At 44.5% G+C, this 19,483-nt stretch overlaps 2 protein-coding genes across 7 annotated transcripts; one reads left to right on the top strand and one right to left on the bottom strand.

The window, feature by feature from the left end:
* Positions 1-11,479: 11,479 nt before the first annotated feature.
* On the top strand, positions 11,480-12,549 carry LOC109764003 (protein LURP-one-related 5). The gene has a single exon (XM_020322877.4). It carries the CDS (start codon positions 11,622-11,624, stop codon positions 12,330-12,332), a length of 711 nt encoding a protein of 236 aa, XP_020178466.1. The 5' UTR covers positions 11,480-11,621; the 3' UTR covers positions 12,333-12,549.
* Positions 12,550-13,553: 1,004 nt separating this feature from the next.
* Positions 13,554-19,320, bottom strand: LOC109764001 (outer envelope protein 39, chloroplastic). 6 transcript variants are annotated; one of them, XM_040389206.3, is made up of 12 exons: positions 19,100-19,320; positions 18,905-18,971; positions 18,769-18,801; positions 18,259-18,403; positions 16,739-16,897; positions 16,588-16,658; positions 16,429-16,507; positions 16,237-16,352; positions 16,017-16,164; positions 15,623-15,721; positions 14,841-14,910; positions 13,554-14,107 (listed from the first exon to the last, which is right to left on the bottom strand). In XM_040389206.3, the coding sequence occupies exons 1-12, from the start codon at positions 19,131-19,133 to the stop codon at positions 13,944-13,946; spliced, it is 1,185 nt and encodes a 394-aa protein (XP_040245140.1). In that variant the 5' UTR covers positions 19,134-19,320; the 3' UTR covers positions 13,554-13,943. The 6 variants fall into 6 exon arrangements, with proteins under 6 accessions (XP_040245140.1, XP_040245138.1, XP_040245145.1 ...); XM_040389204.3 differs by having other exon boundaries at positions 18,769-18,804; XM_040389211.3 differs by having other exon boundaries at positions 16,739-16,836; positions 18,769-18,804; positions 19,100-19,294.
* Between the last annotated feature and the right edge of the window lie 163 nt (positions 19,321-19,483).

The following is a 19,483-nucleotide window of genomic DNA, read 5'->3' on the forward strand; positions in this document are numbered from 1 at the left end:
AACACTATATCGTCAACGAACGTTAAGCGTGCGGACCCTACGGGTTCGAGAACTATGTAGACATGACCGAGACACCTCTCCGGTCAATAACCAATACAGAACCTGGATGCCCATATTGGTTCCTACATATTCTATGAAGATCTTTATCGGTCGAACCGTTATGACAACATATGTAATTCCCTTTTTCCATCGGTATGTTACTTGAGATTCGATCGTCGGTATCTTCATACCTAGTTCAATCTCGTTACTGGCAAGTCTCTTTACTCGTTCTGTAATACATCATATCATAACTAACTCTTTACTCATTTGCTTGCAAGGCTTATTAGGATGTGTATTACCGAGAGGGCCCAGAGATACCTCTCCGATACTCGAAGTGACAAATCCTAATCCCGATCTATGCCAACTCAACAAACACCTTCGGATATACCTGTAGAGCATCTTTATGATCACCCAGTTACGTTGTGACGTTTGATAGCACACAACGCATTCCTCCAATATTCGGGTGTTGCATAATCTCATAGTCAAAGGAATATGTATTTGACATGAAGAGAGCAATAGCAATAAACTGAGCGATCAATATGCTAAGCTAACGGATGGGTCTTGTCCATCACATCATTCTCCTAATTATGTGATCTCGTTATCAAATGACAACACATGTTTATGGTTAGGAAACCTTAACCATCTTTTATCAATGAGCTAGTCTAGTAGAGGCTCACTAGGGCACGGTATTTGTTTATGTATTCACACATGTATTTAAGTTTCTGATCAATACAATTCTAGCATGAATAATAAACCTTTATCATGAATATGGAAATATAAAATAACAACTTTATTATTGCCTCTAGGGCATATTTCCTTCAGTTGACTGAGCCAGGCATCAGAGTGTGCAACCAATGTCGAGCTGAGCCTTTCAACATAATTGGCAGATGCTTCACGAGGTGTAGGTCATCGCCATTAGCCACTTGGACCACGAGGATATAATCACCTATCCATATTGCGGGATCCATGTAACACCGTTTGTCACCTCAAAGTTCGCGCGGGAAGGGGTGGGCGACCACCCGATCCGAGAAACATGACGGGCACCCCAAAGGGGCCCCCTATTTTTTGAAGAGCGTCAATGGTACGATGTGCGTCATTGATGCCGGCATCCTCATCGTATCTGGAGAAACTCGGCCTGTACCGGTCCCTGCCCTGCACGCATAGCCTAGCTGTCTGCTCAACCGATGTCTCATGGCGGCGTGGGGGCCGTGGCGCGTTGTGCTTGGACTGGTAGATCGTCTGGGGAGCGTTGTCCTTGGGCAATGTCGAGCGGCACATCTTGGGCGGGAGCTTGACTTGTCCCAACTTTAGGTGTCTGAGCTGCCCATGTCCTGCAATGCGTCAGTGTGGATTTTCCGTGTGACGTCCCACCACCTTGGGAGCGTGTTTGTCCTTATCAACCAGTCGGCCATCACGACTGGGAGGCCAATCTCCTGCATCGGGTGCAGGTCTTTAGCCCACGTGCATTTAGAAACCACACTGTGGTTCCGGCCTTCCTTGGTTGCCTTCTACTTCTTTTTGTTCTTAAGATTCTCCTCATACTGGAGGATCTACTGCCAGCGATCATCAACAGCCTACATCGATTGGAGCAGCCGCTTGTTCTCCCTTACTACCTTCTTGGGCGACCTGACCAACCTCTCATGACATTTATCGTGGCATGGGCTACTGAGAGATTCGTTCAGAATGTGCTCATCCAAGGGACCAAACTCGCCATTAGGATTCCCATTCTCATCAAGTGAAGCATCACTTGAAGGGCCATTGCCGTTGTTTTGTTGGTTTTGTCGTCGTTGGCGATGTTCTTGTCGTTGACATCGTCGTCGCCATGATGTCTAATACGCAACTTTATTCTTGTAGACTCGTGTTGGGCTTCCAAGCGCAGAGTTTTGTAGGACAGTAGCAATTTTCCCTCAAGTGGATGACCTAAGGTTTATCAATCTGTGGGAGGCGTAGGATGAAGATGGTCTCTCTCAAACAACCCTGCAATCAAATACAAGAAATCTCTTGTGTCCCCAACACACCCAATACAATGGCAAATTGTATAGGTGCACTAGTGCGGCGAAGAGATGGTGATAAAAGTGTACTATGGATGGTAGAAATATATTTTTATAGTCTGAATAAATAAAAGCAGCAAGGTAGCAATTGATAAAACGGAGCACAAACGGTATTGCAATACTTGAAAACAAGGCCTAGGGTCCGTACTTTCGCTAGTGCAATCTCTCAACAGTGCTAATATAATTGGATCATATAACCATCCCTCAACGTGCAATGAAGAATCACTCCAAAGTTCCTATCTAGCGGAGAACATAAGAAGAAATTGTTTGTAGGGTACGAAACCACCTCGAAGCTATTCTTTCCGATCGATCTATTCAAGAGTTCGTACTAAAATAACACCAAATAATTTCAGATTCATAATACTCAATCAAACACAAAGAACCTCAAAGAGTGCCCCAAGATTTCTACCGGGGAAACAAAGACAAGAACGTGCATCAACCCCTATGCATAGATTGCCCCAATGTCACCTCGGGAATCCGCGAGTTGAGTGTGAAAACATACATCAAGTGAATCAATATGATACCCCATTGTCACCACGAGTATTCATATGCAAGACATATATCAAGTGCTCTCAAATCCATAAAAGTATTCAATCCGATAAAACGAAATCTCAAAGGGAAAACTCAATTCATCACAACAAGATAGAGAGGGGAAACACCATATGATCCGTCTATATTAACAAAGCCCGCGATACATCAAGATCGTGACATCTCAAGAACACGAGAGAGAAAGAGATTAAACACATAGCTACTGGTACAAACCCTCAGCCCCGAGGGTGGCCTACTCCCTCCTCATCATGGTGGCCGCCGGGATGATGAAGATGGCCACCAGTGATGATCTCCCCCTCCGGCAGGGTGCCGGAACGGGGTCTAGATTGGTTTTCGTGGATACAGAGGCTTGCGACGGCGGAACTTCCGATCTAGGGTAACCCCGAGGGTTTTTGGAATATTTGGGCATTTATAGAGTGAAGACATCCAAAGGGCTAGAGCAGCACCTGGGGGGCACCAAGGTGGGCACAACCCACCTGGGCACGCCTGGGCCCCCAGGCGCGCCCTGGTGGATTGTGCCCCCCTCGGGCACACCCCAGGTGCTGCTCTGGCCCTTTGGATGTCTTCTGGTCCATAAAAAATCCACAAAAATTTTCACGGTGTTTGGACTCCGTTTGATATTGATTTCCTGCAATGTAAAAAACAAGCAAAAAACAGCAACTGGCACTGGGCACTGGGTCAATAGGTTAGTCCCAAAAAATGATATAAAGTTGCTATAAAATGATTGTAAAACATCCAAGAATGATAATATAACAGCATGAATACTTCATAAATTATAGATACGTTGGAGACGTATCAGCATCCCCAAGCTTAATTCCTACTCGTCCTCGAGTAGGTAAATGATAAAAGAAATAATTATGAAGTGTGAATGCTAGCAAAGTGCGCAAGTTTGACCAATGATAATTTCAATCACTTTTCCTAGCATCATAACGGCAATTCTTTCTCATAGAATTTCTCATGTTAAAGTAGCAACCAACTCACATGCTAAGGTTCATACAATGAATTCTCTTGACTCAACAACCTATATTCTTAGTCACCAAACAATTGCAATTCAACTTATTCAACAGAGTCTAAGTAAGAGCTCCACATACTCAACCATCATATAGTCTTCTATGATTGCTAACACTAACCGCATACACATGAGCAAAACGTTTCAACCGGACACATAGAAAGATAGGGGCTTATAATTTCGCCTCCCAACGTATTCACCTCAAGGGTGATGTCAACAATAATAACTCGTGCTACCCATATCCAACTGGATATATGTGCCCAGATCTTTCCTCACCACATAATGCTCGCCAAAAGAGAAAAATAAAAAGGAATAGAGAGAAAAACCTTTACTCTTGCATGAAAGTAAATACATAAAAGTAAAAGATAGGCCCTTCGCAGAGGGAAGTAGACGTTGCCATGCACTTTTTGTTTGTATGCTCAATCCCTTAGTGCAAAAGAACGTCATGTTATATTGCCCCTTGTGATAGAAACCTTTATTATGTAGTCTGTCGCTTTTATTCTTCGCCATCACAAGTTCGTACAACGCTCAAATTTCTTTTACACTAAATGATCTAACACTTTTAGAAGCAATTTTTATTGCCTTATTGCACCGATAACAACTTACTTGAAGGATCTTACCCAATCCTTAGATAGGTATGGTGGAATCTTGAAAATAAGATTTGGGTTTAAGGGGTTTTTGGATGCACAAGTAGTATCTCTACTTGGTGCGGAATTTTTGGCTAGCAAAGATGGGGGGCAAGCACCACATGTTGAAGGATCTATGACAATATAACTTCTATGTGAATATGAACAAACATAGATCATTACGTTGTCTTCCTTGTCCAACGTCAACAATTTTGGCATATAATATTTTGATGGGGGCTCACAATCACAAAAGATTTCCAAGATAGTGTATTTGCATGTGAAAGTTCTCTTCCTTCTACTAATCATTCATGAATTGCTTGTATGACCAATATTGTGATTGTCAAGCTTCAAAAGATTTCACTTTCTAAACCCAATGTGAAGCTACCACTGGGCATGACATGAACATATAATTTCAGCTTCATTATACTCAATTTATTCAACAATTTACTCATAGGATATAAGTGAAGCACAAGAGTAAATGACAAGCTACCACAAAAAGATATAAGTGAAGATCAAGCGAGTAGTTATGTAAATAGGTAGCTATGTGAGGACTCTCTCTTATTTAAAAACTTTCAGATCTAAGTATTTTATTAAAATAGGAAGCAAAACAAAATAAAATGGCATTCCAAGAATAACACACATCATGTGAAGAAGCAAAAACTTAGGCTCAACCAATACTAACCGATAATTGTTGAAGAAGAAAGGTGGGATGCCTACTGGGGCATCCCCAAGCTTAGATGCTTGAGACTTCTTGAAATATTATCTTGGGGTGCCTTGGGCATCCCCAAGCTTGAGCTTTTGTGTCTCCTTAATTCCTCTCATATCACGGTTTTCCTAAATCTCAAAAATTTCATCCACACAAAACTCAACAAGAACTCGTGGGATAAGTTAGTATAAATCAATGCAAAACCTTATCATTCTCTACTGTAGCAAATCACCAAAATTATTATTCAATATTTCATACTAAATGCCCCTGCATATTTAGCACTCCTATCCTCAAATAGAATCATTAAACAAGCAAACATATGCAAACAATGCAAACATAACAGCAATCTGCCAAAACAGTACAGTCTGTAAAGAATGCAAGAGTATCAATACTTCTTTAACTCCAAAAATTATAAAACTTTACCACACTGTAGAAAATGTATCAGATTTTACTTTGCAAAAAGTTTCAACATTTTATCACATTCTGAATTTTCTTGGGAATTTTTGCAACATCGATAAACTTTCTGTTTTGAAACAGCAACTCATATACTTGCAAGATAAGCATGGTAAAGGCTATCCTTGCAACTTTTATTGAAATAAAAGATGCAAAATATTGTTCTAAATAACAGCAAGCAAATCAAAACAAAATAAAATGACGCTCCAAGCAAAACTCATATCATGTGATGAGTGAAAATGTAGCTCCAAGTGAGGTTACCGATAATGTTGGAGACGAAAGAGGGGATGCCTTCCGGGGCATCGCCAAGCTTAGTTGCTTGGATCTTCCTTGAATATTACCTTGGGGTGCCTTGGGCATCCCCAAGCTTAGGGTCTTGTCACTCCTTATTCTCCTCATATTGACATCTCACCCAAAACTTGAAAACTTCAATCACACAAAACTTAACGGAACTTCGTGAGATAGGTTAGTATGATAAAGAGCAAACCATTTCACTTTGTTACTGTAAAATACAAGATTCATAATTGTTTCCACACAATGCCTACTGTAGCATATCATTTCCACAATTTATATTGAGCAATATAAGCCATAGAAACTAGGAAACAAGCAAACTATGCATTGAAAACAGAATCTGTCAAAAACAGAACAGTCTGTAGTAATCTGTACTCCAACCATACTTATGCTACTCCAAAAATTCGGAATAATTAGGACAATGTAGGGAATTTGTATATCAATCACCTGTAAACATTTCAGATCAAAATCACGTTCTACTGAATTTTGAAAATTCCTGGAATGAGCGCAAAAGTTTCTGTTTTTGCACAGATTCAAGTCAACTATCATCCACACTATCCCAAAGGCTTTACTTGGCACTTTATTGAAACAAAAGCTATAAAACATTATTACTACAGTAGCCTAATCATGTGAACACACAAAAACTGTAGGTAAAAGTGTTGGGTTGTCTCCCAACAAGCGCTTTTCTTTAATGCCTTTTAGCTAGGCATGATGATTTCAATGATGCTCACAAAGAAGTAAAGAACTGAAACATGAAAAAGAGCATCATGAATCACATGGCAAGCACACTTAAGCCTAACCCACTTCCTATGCATAGGTATTTTGTGAGCAAACAATTTATGGGAACAAGAATCAACTAGCATAGGAAGGCAAAACAAGCACAACTTTAAAACTTTCAACATAAAGAGAGGAAACTTGATATTATTACAATTCCTACAAGCATATTCTCCTCCCTCATAATAATTTTCAGTGGCATCATGAATGAATTATACGATATAACTTTCACATAAAGCATTTCTTTCATGATACACAAGCATAGAAATTTTGTTACTCTCCACATAAGAAAATTTATTCTCACCAATAGTAGTGGGAGCAAACTCAACAAAATAACTATCATGTGATTGAAAATTAAAATCATGATGACAAGTTTCATTGTTATCATTATTCTTTATAGCATACATGTCATCACCATAATCATCATAAATAGCAACTTTATTGTCATAGTCAATGGCAACCTCTTCCAAAATAGTGGATTCATCACGAAATAAAGTCATGACCTCTTCAAATCCATTTTCATCATTATAATCATCATAAATAGGAGGCATGCAATCATTATAACAAATTTGCACATCAAATCTTGGGGGACTAAACATATCATCTTCATCAAACATAGCATCCCCAAGCTTATGGCTTTGCATATCATTAGCATCATGGATATTCAATGAATTCATACTAACAACATTGCAATCATCCTCATCATTTATACCAAACATTCTATTGAATTCTTCTTCAATTGAGCACAATTTTTCTTTCCATCATTTTCACGAAATACATTATAAAGATGAATAATATGATGCAACCCCAATTCCATTTTTTGTAGTTTTCTTTTATAAACCAAACTAGTTATAAAACAAGAAACTAAAAGATTCAATTGCAAGATCTAAAGATATACCTTCATGCACTCACCTCCCCGGCAACGGCGCCAGAAAAGAGCTTGATGTCTACTACGCAACTTTATTCTTGTAGACTCGTGTTAGGTCCAAGCGCAGAGTTTTGTAGGACAGTAGTAATTTTCCCTCAAGTGGATGACCTAAGGTTTATCAATCCGTGAGAGGCGTAGGATGAAGCTGGTGTCTCTCAAACAACCCTGCAACCAAATACAAGAAATCTCTTGTGTCCCCAACACACCCAATACAATAGCAAATTGTATAGGTGCACTAGTTCGGCGAAGAGATTGTGATAAAAGTGTAATATGGATGGTAGAAATATATTTATATAATCTGAATAAATAAAAACAGCAAGGTAGCAATTGATAAAACGTAGCACAAATGGTATTGCAATGCTTGAAAACAAGGCCTAGGGTCCGTACTTTTGCTAGTGCAATCTCTCAACAGTGCTAATATAATTGGATCATATAACCATCCCTCAACGTGCAATGAAGAATCACTCCAAAGTTCCTATCTAGCGGAGAACATAAGAAGAAATTGTTTGTAGGGTACGAAACCACCTCAAAGCTATTCTTTCCAATTGATGTATTCAAGAGTTCGTACTAAAATAACACCAAATAATTTTAGATTCATAATACTCAATCCAACACAAAGAACCTCAAAGAGTGCCCCAAGATTTCTACCGGAGAAACAAAGACAAGAACGTGCATCAACTCCTATGCATAGATTACCCCAATGTCACCTTGGGAATCCGCGAGTTGAGTGCCAAAACATACATCAAGTGAATCAATATGATAACCCATTTTCACCACAAGTATTCATATGCAAGACATATATCAAGTGCTCTCAAATCCATAAAAGTATTCAATCCGATAAAACGAAATCTCAAAGGGAAAACTCAATTCATCACAACAAGATAGAGAGGGGAAAACACCATATGATCCGACTATATTAACAAAGCCCGCGATACATCAAGATCGTGACATCTCAAGAACACGAGAGAGAGAGAGAGAGAGAGAGATTAAACACATAGCTACTGGTACAAACCCTCGGCCCCGAGGGTGGACTACTCCCTCCTCATCATGGTGGCCGCCGGGATGATGAAGATGGCCACCGGTGATGATCTCCCCCTCCGGCAGGGTGCCGGAACGGGGTCTAGATTGGTTTTCGTGGATACAGAGGCTTGCGGCGGCGGAACTTCCGATCTAGGGTAACCCCGAGGGCTTTTGGAATATTTGGGCATTTATAGAGTGAAGAGGGGGTACGGGAGGCCACCGAGGTGGGCACAACCCACCTGGGCGCGCCTGGGCCCCCAGGCGCGCCCTGGTGGGTTGTGCCCTCCTCGGGCACCCGCCAGGTGCTGCTCTGGCCCTTTGGATGTCTTCTGGTCCATAAAAATTCCACAAAAAGTTTCACGGTGTTTGGACTCCGTTTGATATTGATTTCCTGCGATGTGAAAAATAAGCAAAAAACAGCAACTGGCACTGGGCACTGGGTCAATAGGTTAGTCCCAAAAATGATATAAAGTTGCAATACATCTAAGAATGATAATATAACAACATGAATACTTTATAAATTATAGATATGTTGGAGACGTATCACGCCACAACCATTGTCGTTACTGGCATTTGGCGTGTCCACCATGTAGATGTCGTAGGTAGAGGTCTCCTTCCACTTGCCCGAGGGCGTCATGGCTGGTGATCAGCTGTCCACGGACTCGTCGTCCTCCTCTTCTGTATCATCAGCCTCATCGGTGGTTCCTTCGAGGACGTAGGTAAGATCTTCGACGTCGACAACGAGATGGGTGTTGGGTGGGTCAAAAAAATCGACTTCCTCTGGCAACTCCACCATTTGATGTGACATCAAAATCGAGAGATTCGGCGTCTATTGATCCTCGATCCGACAAGATGCCAGACCCGAGAAGATCAGCTCTTTGCGGAGATACGCCGTGTACTCCATGTTGAGGAATCTTAAGATCCGGCCTGGAGCGAAGGCCTCAGCCTGGCCAAGGTGCCTAGTTGAGTTGGCGACAAGGGTGACGCTGCCTAAGACGAACACCTGGTCGGGCATGAAGATCAGGCTGGAACCAATTTAAGCGTTGATCCACACTCCCATCGTGTCGCGACGTTGACCTACGAGGATCTGCATGGGCCACCACTGTCGAAGCTACATATCCCTCAATAGCGTGTCCTAAACTAGGCTACTTGGCGTGATGGTAACAGACACGAGGATTTTACCCAGGTTCAGGCTCTCCAAGGGAGATAATACCCTACGTCCTGGTTATGTTTTATTGCGTTGGAGTGCATCAAGAGTACCATTGTAAGATCTATATCTACGAGCCTGGTGCCCGGCTTATGTAGCACACGAGGGGCCTAGGGTACATGGATCCTAGTCGGCTATGTACGGGGAGGTAGTCAGGTAGAATCTCCACGATCTCATCTTCTTGTCTTGCACATGAAGTCTTCTGGAATCTTCACGTGATACACCATGGGCCGCCTAAAGTGGCCCATGATGGAACCAGCCAAGGGGTCCTCGGCCTGGCCCACCGGACGGGGAACCCTCATGGTGAGAGGCCCCTTAGCCAAGACACCGTCATCATGTGCCATGACCGAGGGTTGGTGACGGTTGCGCGACTGGATCCAAGCACGCGGTAGTAGCTCAAAGGCGGCGGTGGTGCAGTGATGGGGCAACATCGAGACATGGCGCGAAGCACCTGGATGTCATGCTAGGGGAGGATGTTGTGGCGAAAGGTGAGGGGGGGGGGGGGGGGGGGACTACACACTCAACAACTTGGAGGACGCGTGGGGGAGGGCCAAAGGTATGGTCACGTTGTCACCGGCCATGGCAGCACGGAGGGAGTTGGATGCAGTCCGACGGTGGCGCGGCGGCGCTGGGAGGACTGGGTTGGGTGTGAAAGTTTATTGGTGCCAACAATCCCAACTATAAAGTGCCATCTATATTTTTCTCTCCTTCATTTAGTACAAAGGCTGGTTCATATGTCTTTTTTAAATTTTTATAGGGATACAAGGGTGTTTAGGAATCTGTCAGAGTGTTTTTTATTTTGGCAAAAATGTTAAGAGTGTTTTGTTAGCGTCTAGCATTTATGTTGGCAATTACTTCTAATATTCTTTGTATTAACTTAACACTTGATGATCCCTCAAAAAAAAACTTAACACTTGATGAATCGATTGAAAGTTTTCTCATAAAAAAAAAGAGCACATCCGGTTGTGTTGATAGCCGTGCTCTGATATTCGTCTGCGCGTCGCTCACCGTAGGGAGAGAGGGTCTACGCCGGTGCACCCCGAGTCCCCGAGATACGGAGGGAGAAAGGACAAGACCCAAGGTCCGTCCGGCCCACGTGGCCGCGGCGCCGACGGGCAGCTGATGACTGATCCTTTGCGTGGGCCTCTCCGCCTCAGGCGGGCGTGCAGAAGAATCTTTCCTTCCCAAGCCTCCGCCCGCCCATCCCTCGCACCCCAAAAGAAAGAATCGAATCGGAATCGCGGAGCCGAGCTTTGCGGCGGAGCCGAGCTTTGCGGTGTTCGTCGCACTGCCGCCTTCCGTCTGTCTCATGCGTTGCGTGCCCATGCCCATGCGTCATACGGCGTCGGCCTCGATAGTACAGTCAGTTCGTGTAAGCGACGAACCCTACTCGTAGCCCAGGCTGATACGTAATCTCATCCCGCCATACTAAACAATCTTATCTGAACCTCTCGCTCCTCCTACTCCCAGCACCCTTGCACGATACGGTACGGTACGGAGGAGGAAAAGCACAAGCAAAACATTCCATCCAACCCAACCATGATCCCGATCGAGCTCGTTCGTTTACGATCGCAATCCCCTCCTAATTACGTTATCTTCCAGCATCCCCCGCCGACCGTGCCCAGCCCATTATTCCTCTTATTCCTTTGCTTTCTCCCGCGGCTTCAGTCCGGTCCCTTTCCCCCCTTCCAAACAAGCCAAAGCTTCGATAACGAACTTGCCCACCGCCCCCGGGCGCACGGCGAGACCCAATCCCTATCCATCGCCGTCCCTCCTTCTCCTTCTCCTTGTGGCGCCCGCTCGTGGGGTGGGTGCTGACCCGGCCCCACGAACCCGGAACCCACCGAGAGAAAGAAAGAAAAGCTAGCCGACCGCCCACGCTATTTACCACCTCGTTCCGCGCGCGCTGAAACTGACAGACGAGAGCAGAGAGCTAGTAGCTTTGAGCCAGCCGAGCGAGGGAGAGAGATGAAGGGGGGAGAGGCGCCGGCGGCGACGGTGGTGGTGGGGGAGGAGCACTGCGAGACGGAGGACAGGGAGCTGACGGTGCGCAAGACCACGCTCTTCTCGCCGGGGGACGGGCTGGAGGCCTACGACCACCGCACGGGCGCGCTGGCCTTCCGCCTCGAGACCTACGGCCGGGGAGGCGCCTGCGGCGGGGGCGCGGCGGCCGGGGACCTGGCGCTGCTGGGCGCCGCGGGGGACCCCGTGCTCACCGTCCGCAGGCGCCGCCCCAGCCTGCACCACCGCTGGGACGGCTTCCTGGGCGACGGGGGCGGCGCCAAGCCGCTCTTCTCCGCCCGCCGCTCCTCCATCCTCGGCGCCGGGGCCGGGGTCCTCGTCGACCTCCTCGCCCCCGCCCATACCGCCGCCAAGGAGTTCCGCGTCGACGGGTCCTTCCCGAGGCGGTGCTGCCGCGTGGTGGCGGTGGCCTCCTCCGGCGGCGGCGAGGTGGAGGAGGGGGAGGATCAGGAGACGGTGGTGGCGGAGGTGCGCAGGAAGGTGGACGAGGGCGCGCACGTGGTGCTGGGCCGGGACGTGTTCGTGCTGTGGGTGCGCGCCGGCTTCGACGCCGCCTTCGCCATGGGGATCGTGCTCGTGCTCGGCCGCATCACCGGGGACGAGCTCGACGGCGTCCTCGGCGAGGAGCTGCTCCTCGAGGCCACCTCGCCGGTGTAGTAGGCCCTGCTGGAGCTCTGTCCCTCTCTTTTTTGGCTTACGCAGGCAGGGTCGTCGCTTGGTCTGTGATGCGCATCTCGCGGACCCCTGGCTGGCATTGTTGCCCAGCAAGCAAAGCTTGGATCGAGATTGTAGCTTTGAGTGAACATGGACACTGCACTGCTTGATTATTGCATTAGTTTTGATCATTATATAAGTATTATCTGGAATTATTAAACACAGTGTTATGAAAGTCTTCTATACCTAGTGAAGATTCGGATCCATGCGATTGGATCCAATAGCGAGCTCACGATTCCTGCAAATTAAGCGATACGTCTGGTGCAAAGCGTAACTGCGAGCGCTGAATTACTAGTGACATCGAATCATCGAATTTACCAGGACCACTCTAATGTGATAAATCCAAACACTTCATTAAGTTTTGTGGTCAAATTAAAAAAAATGACTGCAATTCATCCTGAAACGATGGCATAAACCAGTGCCGACGCCCGACTGCATTGTCTTGTATCTCGATTGCCTCGTACTATAATATTGGTGATCCACCTGAGCTGCCTCGCCACGAGGTGTGCGTATTTAGAAATTCAGAGTCAGCAAGTTGGAAACTGGGAACAACGTGGTGTGGCAGTGAAGAGAAGGCGGTGCTTTTCAGACTGAGAAATTAAGCTGTGTTTTGTACCTACAAAAGATTCGGGTTTGGTCATGCGACTGGATCCAATCGCTCAGGACTCGTGGAATTAAGAGGCAGTAGAAGCTACATTACTAGTGATAGCAAATTTACTTCTGTGTAAATTGCAAGGTCAAAATTTCAGAAAAGAAGACCATCAGGAAACATTGGCCGTAGCCGTGCACCATCTTCAGCCTCGATTGCCCCGTATAATTTCGGTGGTCCACCTGACCTACCTCGCTACGATGTGTATGCATTTTCAAAATTCAGGGTCAGCAAATTGGAAACTGGAGCCCAGTTTGTGTGGCAGTGAAGCGAAGCTGGTGCTTTCAGGCCGAGAAATTAAACGTGCAACCTCTTCTGTGGACGGCGATCAGCTCCGAAAAATAGGACAATCGTCACAATATCTCTTTCCCTTTCGGCGCAAGCAGTGCACCGGTGAAGACCTGCCATCGCTTGGTTGGTTGGTGAAATGTACTGTGTATAGCAACATCAGCGCATCCCAACCACAAGGCAGGTCAAATTACCGATGATCGCGACAACATTGAAAAAAACTGTGGCGGCAAATCAAACAGCTCCTCCTAAAACTGTACAGTTCATGAAATATGTAAGAAAAGAAAGAATAAAAATAAATATTATTCTCGCTCAACTTGAGCATCTCCGATGGATGATGATGCATTTTTATCCTAGCAAAGAATAAGACGGTATGGGGCACCTTCAGCCAAAGCTCCGCAGGCCACGGCTTTGCTCTCTGCACATGTCATCTCACATTCTCATGGCCTGTCGTTTCAGCGTCCAGCAGAAGATAACAACAACCTCGACTGTACAACCCTCGAATGCCTCGGGCACCGGCTTGTTGCGCCGAGGCATGTTGGAACGGAAAACTGCGGAGAGGTGATCACATGTCATGGCTTGAAACTCTATGCTATGTCAGGTATGTTCTTGGTGATCTATGAGCCAGCACCGCCAGTGTTGATGCTGAAGTAGAAGGTCTTGCGACTGAAGGCGTTCATGGCGTAGTCGACCCGGATTTGGCCTATGTCCGTGTTGAAGTGGACGCCGTACCCAAACCCGACACCGAATCCCGGTTTCCCTTGCCGAAGAGCTGGATTGCCTGCCATCATGATCATTGAACAAAAATGCACAGCAGAACCGAATGAGTATGGTCAAGGAAATACTATCATACTGAGATATGAAGAAAAAAAAAGCATCAAATGCAACTCAGCATTGATATGTTGCACTAAATGTTTCATAACCGGGAGTGGGCATAAAACAAAAGGATGTTTGAGGACTCTACTGTAACTCTTGTCCAATTTGTGCTCTATGGTACAGTATGCTGATGTCAATTGCATTGTCCTCATGTTGATAAGCTTAACTCCTTCAGTCAAATCAGGTGATGTGTTGATTTACTTAGTTCAATCTTCATTGGTTGATACATCACGTCAATGATATTTGCATGATTTTCCACCGCAGAGACATCTTGATCTTGGTTATCCCATACAAAATGCCAGAATTTATTATTATTTAAGCTTCTACTGTACTACTGAATTTGTAATTCCAAACCAATTTAATAGTAAGCTCTAACTGTTTAAGGAAGGCGTGCTTGCTTTCCACACAGACACAAAACTGCACAAATTTAGTGTAGCTGACTAGCGAGCGACTGTAAATCAAGCCCCTCATTTTTACTTTATGATATTACACTGTTAATTTTAAAAGCATCAGAAAAGCTTAAGTATATCAGCCTCATTTTCTTCTAGTTGCAATTAGATTTTTATTATATTTTGAAAAAAAAGGCAAATAGAAATTACTAAGTACTCAAGTATGCAAAGATGAAGCGAAGCCCTTACCAGGAACATGACGAGCAGATCCTAAATCACTGCCGCAATCCATGAAAAGAGAACCTTCGAGATTCTTTGCCTTCACAGAAACAGACGTTTCAGTATTTGATTGATAATCCAAATGGACAAGACTACCACAAGATAAACCCAATATCAACCGGTATGGATTTCCATTGGTGGAGGATGCTTTAATAGTCAAATACACCTCTAGTCTAGGGAAAACTTTAAGTGACAGCACCAACGGTGAGCTCACTTTCTAGTAGAACAATCCCAGGACAATTCTTTTTGCCTGGCAGTCTAGCTAGAGTTTGCCAAAGCATGTGTAAATTCAATGAAAATTGTGTATTCTCATACAAGTAGTTCCAGTCATGAGTGGTATGTTCGCTATGCAATATCTTAATATTAATGAACTGATTGGTGTGTAACTCTATCCAGCAAAACTCTAGCACAAATTAAGTAACCACAAGAAATGTTCTTGTTGTGCTAGTTGCATTTAAAAGGCTGAAAATGATATGGCCACATGATTTGTTCAGAACTTTGGTTCCATTTATGCAGATCTGATAAAACTTGCACCGGTCAACTACCATACAAATGTAAAATGGATAAAGTCATCTAGTAAGCACCAAAATTAGTATTAATTTGTTTTACTGAGACGGGACTTGCTGATTCTCGAAGAAAACCAATTGCAAGCCTTCATGTTATATTCCGCTAATATAGTTTGAATTTATCTTTCTTCCAGTATCAAGATTAAGCAGGTTTATTAGAAGAGAGAAATTCCCATGTATGCTAACTTCTGAACTTTCAACCCTGAAACTGTATCCTTTGACTATGAATTCCTCATCGCAGTCCTTTGCAGTATATGGTATATTCCTCTTGCATGCAGACACCACCTATCATCCCATAAATTTGACCCATATATGCAACAGGAGAAAATGTAAGAGACCACAATGGGAAAAGAGAAAGAAAAAAAGGTGAATATTGCATAAAGCATACAAATTAATAATGATGGCAAGAAAAACAGTCCAAGTAAATATGTACACATCTAATTGATTGCATTTTTTTATCCATTTCATGTTTGGACGCAATTTCTAGTTACTTCTGGTTCTTGGATTACCAAGTTTGACTTACGGACTACATAAACTGTTTGGGGGATTATATAATATATATGGCTTGTTATTTACATACCAAAGGAACCGTGTATTCGCAGTTACCAATTAGGCACAGTCTTCCTGAACCAACTGCACCCTCGCCATAACCCCGGACGCTACCAAGTCCACCTATTGCAAATGCTTGATACGGTGCCATGTCACCCACAATGGAACCGCCTGTCAAGCTGCAGCATAGGAAGAGATTAACTAACTTTCATAGAAGAGTGTTGCTGCAGTACAGTAGGCAGATGCAGTACCTAGTAACCAAAAATGTTGGCCCCAGTTTAATGCCTTTCGAAACAGCACATTTAACTCTGTTAAAAGTTAGTGATTTTGGTACAAGTGGCAATCCTTGTTCCATTTGGAAATTAACCTGTCATTGGGAACTATATAAGATGGAGTTACAGTCAAGTCAAGGAAAGATGGAGATGAAATAAACACAAACTTACTCTTAAGAAGCTATTATCTTTAACATCCGCATAACCAGACTCTTGCTTCAAGATAATCATGTTGTCATGGAGGTTACCACTGCATCATAAAAGAACATTAAACAATGAGACTTCTTTTTATTGTATCAAAGGGCACATCCAAAGAAATACTGTTATCACCTGCATGTTAGGGGAAAACCTTCGTGGTCCCTAGCTATTGAGCGCCCATCATTATTAACAGGACGGATATGCTGGAGGGAAAGGACATCTGATAAGAGAAATTGTACAACATGAAGATGATGCAAACAACTGGATTTGATTAGATGCTCGCCTCAAACTTAACACTAGTTCCAGAAGTCCATTTTGATGTTGTCGGTTCATTAATCTCCACCCCAAGCGACAACCGGCTTAGATTTACCCCTCTGCTCCCTGACCGTGTGAAGTTGTCAGCCGGAAAACCATGCACCGCAATTTCTGGTGTCATCGAGTGCTGATTGCTCAAACCAGCACGCAAACAAGAGAAGGTGTGTGAACAGAAAAGACAGCATACAACTTGTAACCACTTTTCACAAGTTCATACTTACATATTCCCTCCGTCCCAAAATAAGTGTCTTGAGCTTAGTACAAATTTGTACTAGAGCTAGTACAAAGTTAAGACACTTATTTTGGGACAGAGGGAGTACTTCATAAAAATAATTACCCGATCAACTTGCATGAAAGATAACCATTCATAATGGAAGTAATATGACAAAGGTCAAGCCGAGTGTATGGTACGAGCACATTAACAGGGGGGTTGGTTTGGGGAACCAAAAGGTGAATGGACCATCCAATCCCACTTGTTTTGTTTGAAGGGCGGAATGGATTGGTCCATCACCACCTTATCCCTCACAAGCACAAAATTAACACAAGATGAGGGATGGTGTCCTCACACCAACACCAACAGTCATGGGACGGTCTTATGATGGGCAAACCCATTCTAGGATAAGGTGGTCACCAAACCAATCAACTCGAGATAATGGAACCATTAATTGCTAGAATTACTACGGCGAATAACGTCTTCTGCTTAATACTTCCATTACAGATTCAGACACTGGTGGAGCCGATGCCCCAGCATGCCAGGGCGGCTACCTCAGGTTGGTTGCAAGCACTGGCAACAAGTAAAGTAGGGCAGGTCCATAGCCTACACATGCAACTAGAGAGGCCTAATAATTGATTCTCCATTTCAATCATGAACAAGACACAGCATTGAGTATTTTTGTTGCAGGCCCATCACACAACAATGATAGTGAGAATGTGTGCTGCAGTAGGTGTGGTTTTACTCCTTTCTGCCAAACATTTGTCTAAATCTCAGATACTGGTGTGTTGTTCTACTTAGTATGTTTTGTTTCAGGCTTTTTAATGTTTTCTGGGTAACTCGAGACCCTATTTTGATTTTGATCAAAGAAGACAGGGTATCTCTCCGTGCTCAGGAAAATAAAATTAACTTGAGAACTTTATGTTAAATGTTAAAATATGCCATCTGGTGTTTGAGTTTAAATTTTTCCTATTTCTCGTGATATTGTATCCACCACTCTACTGCTACATCTACTATAGAAGAGATGTTAACAGGACCAACTATCACTCTACTACATCTTCTACTCATTTCTAGTGCAGAGAACACCACAGACTTAGAATAACAATGAAAATGAGAAATGAGTACTGTTAACAAGATCAAAGGAGTATAAATTGCTTAGCAACAGTTTAAAACACTATAATATGTTTACTTTATGCTATAGCACTGCAGCATATTTATTCAATTTCAGACAGAAGGCTCAATTAAGAAGCCAAGATACAACCAGACAGAATGCAGACCTGAATGACAAACGACTGCTGCGATAACCATTCGGGCCTTGGGCGTCTAAAGGCAACAACAACATTAGAGTCATTGACACCCTTATCCAGAATCACGTCCAACTTCTCGCTCCTCCCAAATAGGCTTGGGTGTTTGAGGGAGATCCTGCAGACCAAACTTCACAACTCAGAACAAAATGGCACAACTTCAGAACTCGGAACAAAATAGTACAGCTTCAGAAGTCGGAACAAAATGGTACAAATTCAGAAATCAGAACAAAATGGTATAAACTTCAGAACTCAGAACAAAATGGTATAACTTCAGAACTCGGAACAAAATGGTACAAAGTTAAAACAGAGAGTAATCATTCGTAAATCCAGACGGGTATTCTGGGCCGCTGTGTGAAGCGAAATACACCGACGCGTGCACACACACATGGACGCGCACAAATCAGCCAGCTATGCCTGCCTGAATTCTGTGACCCATATGAACACAAACTTTACGGACGGAACCAGGACAGGCAATCCCACCTTCCGACGATTTGCGAGATGGTGGCGCTGGAGCTGCTGAAAAGGAACAAGCCAAGAAAACAACACAGTCAGCAATCCAAGGTCCACAACCACAACAAAACCGACCAATCGGCCGTGGGGGCAAAAGGCCGAGCACCTCAGGGGCGGCAGCAGGAGCGCCTCGCAGAGCATGTGGGTGAGGTCGACGTGCAAATCCACCTTGGCTGCGGCATTCACGCAAACACGTTAGCCACGCGCAGTCGCGGAACGCCACGGCCCCCGACAAAACGGCGGAGCGGGCGAGGAGGGATCGAGCTAGGGCCGCGAGGGGAGGGGAGGAGGGGGCACGGACCTTTGCCGGCATTGACGCTCTGCTGGGCTCCCATGGCTGCGGACGCCGGTGGGACTGGGAGGCGGCCCGGCTCATGCGGCGGAGGAGGTCGGGGTGGAGTGGCGTCGGGTGTGGGGGATTTTTGAGCGGGAGGTCGGGTCGGGTGCCTTGCGTGGGGCGGAGGGAGAGGCGGCAGGCACTGGGATTGCTTCGGTCGGGGTACCACCGTCGCGTCCTGCCGAATTTTTAATCGCTTTCCCCTTTCTTTTTTGCCTAGGGGCTCGAAGTAAAGTGGAGTGGCTCGAAATCATTTGTTCTTCTTTAGCCGTGGCTCAAAATCTTTTCGTACCCTTCAATAGATCCTATCATCTATTCTCATAATATAATAGCATCTTTTATATTAGT

Source organism: Aegilops tauschii, chromosome 1 (assembly GCF_002575655.3).
Source record: "Aegilops tauschii subsp. strangulata cultivar AL8/78 chromosome 1, Aet v6.0, whole genome shotgun sequence".
NCBI classification, from domain to species: domain Eukaryota; kingdom Viridiplantae; phylum Streptophyta; class Magnoliopsida; order Poales; family Poaceae; genus Aegilops; species Aegilops tauschii.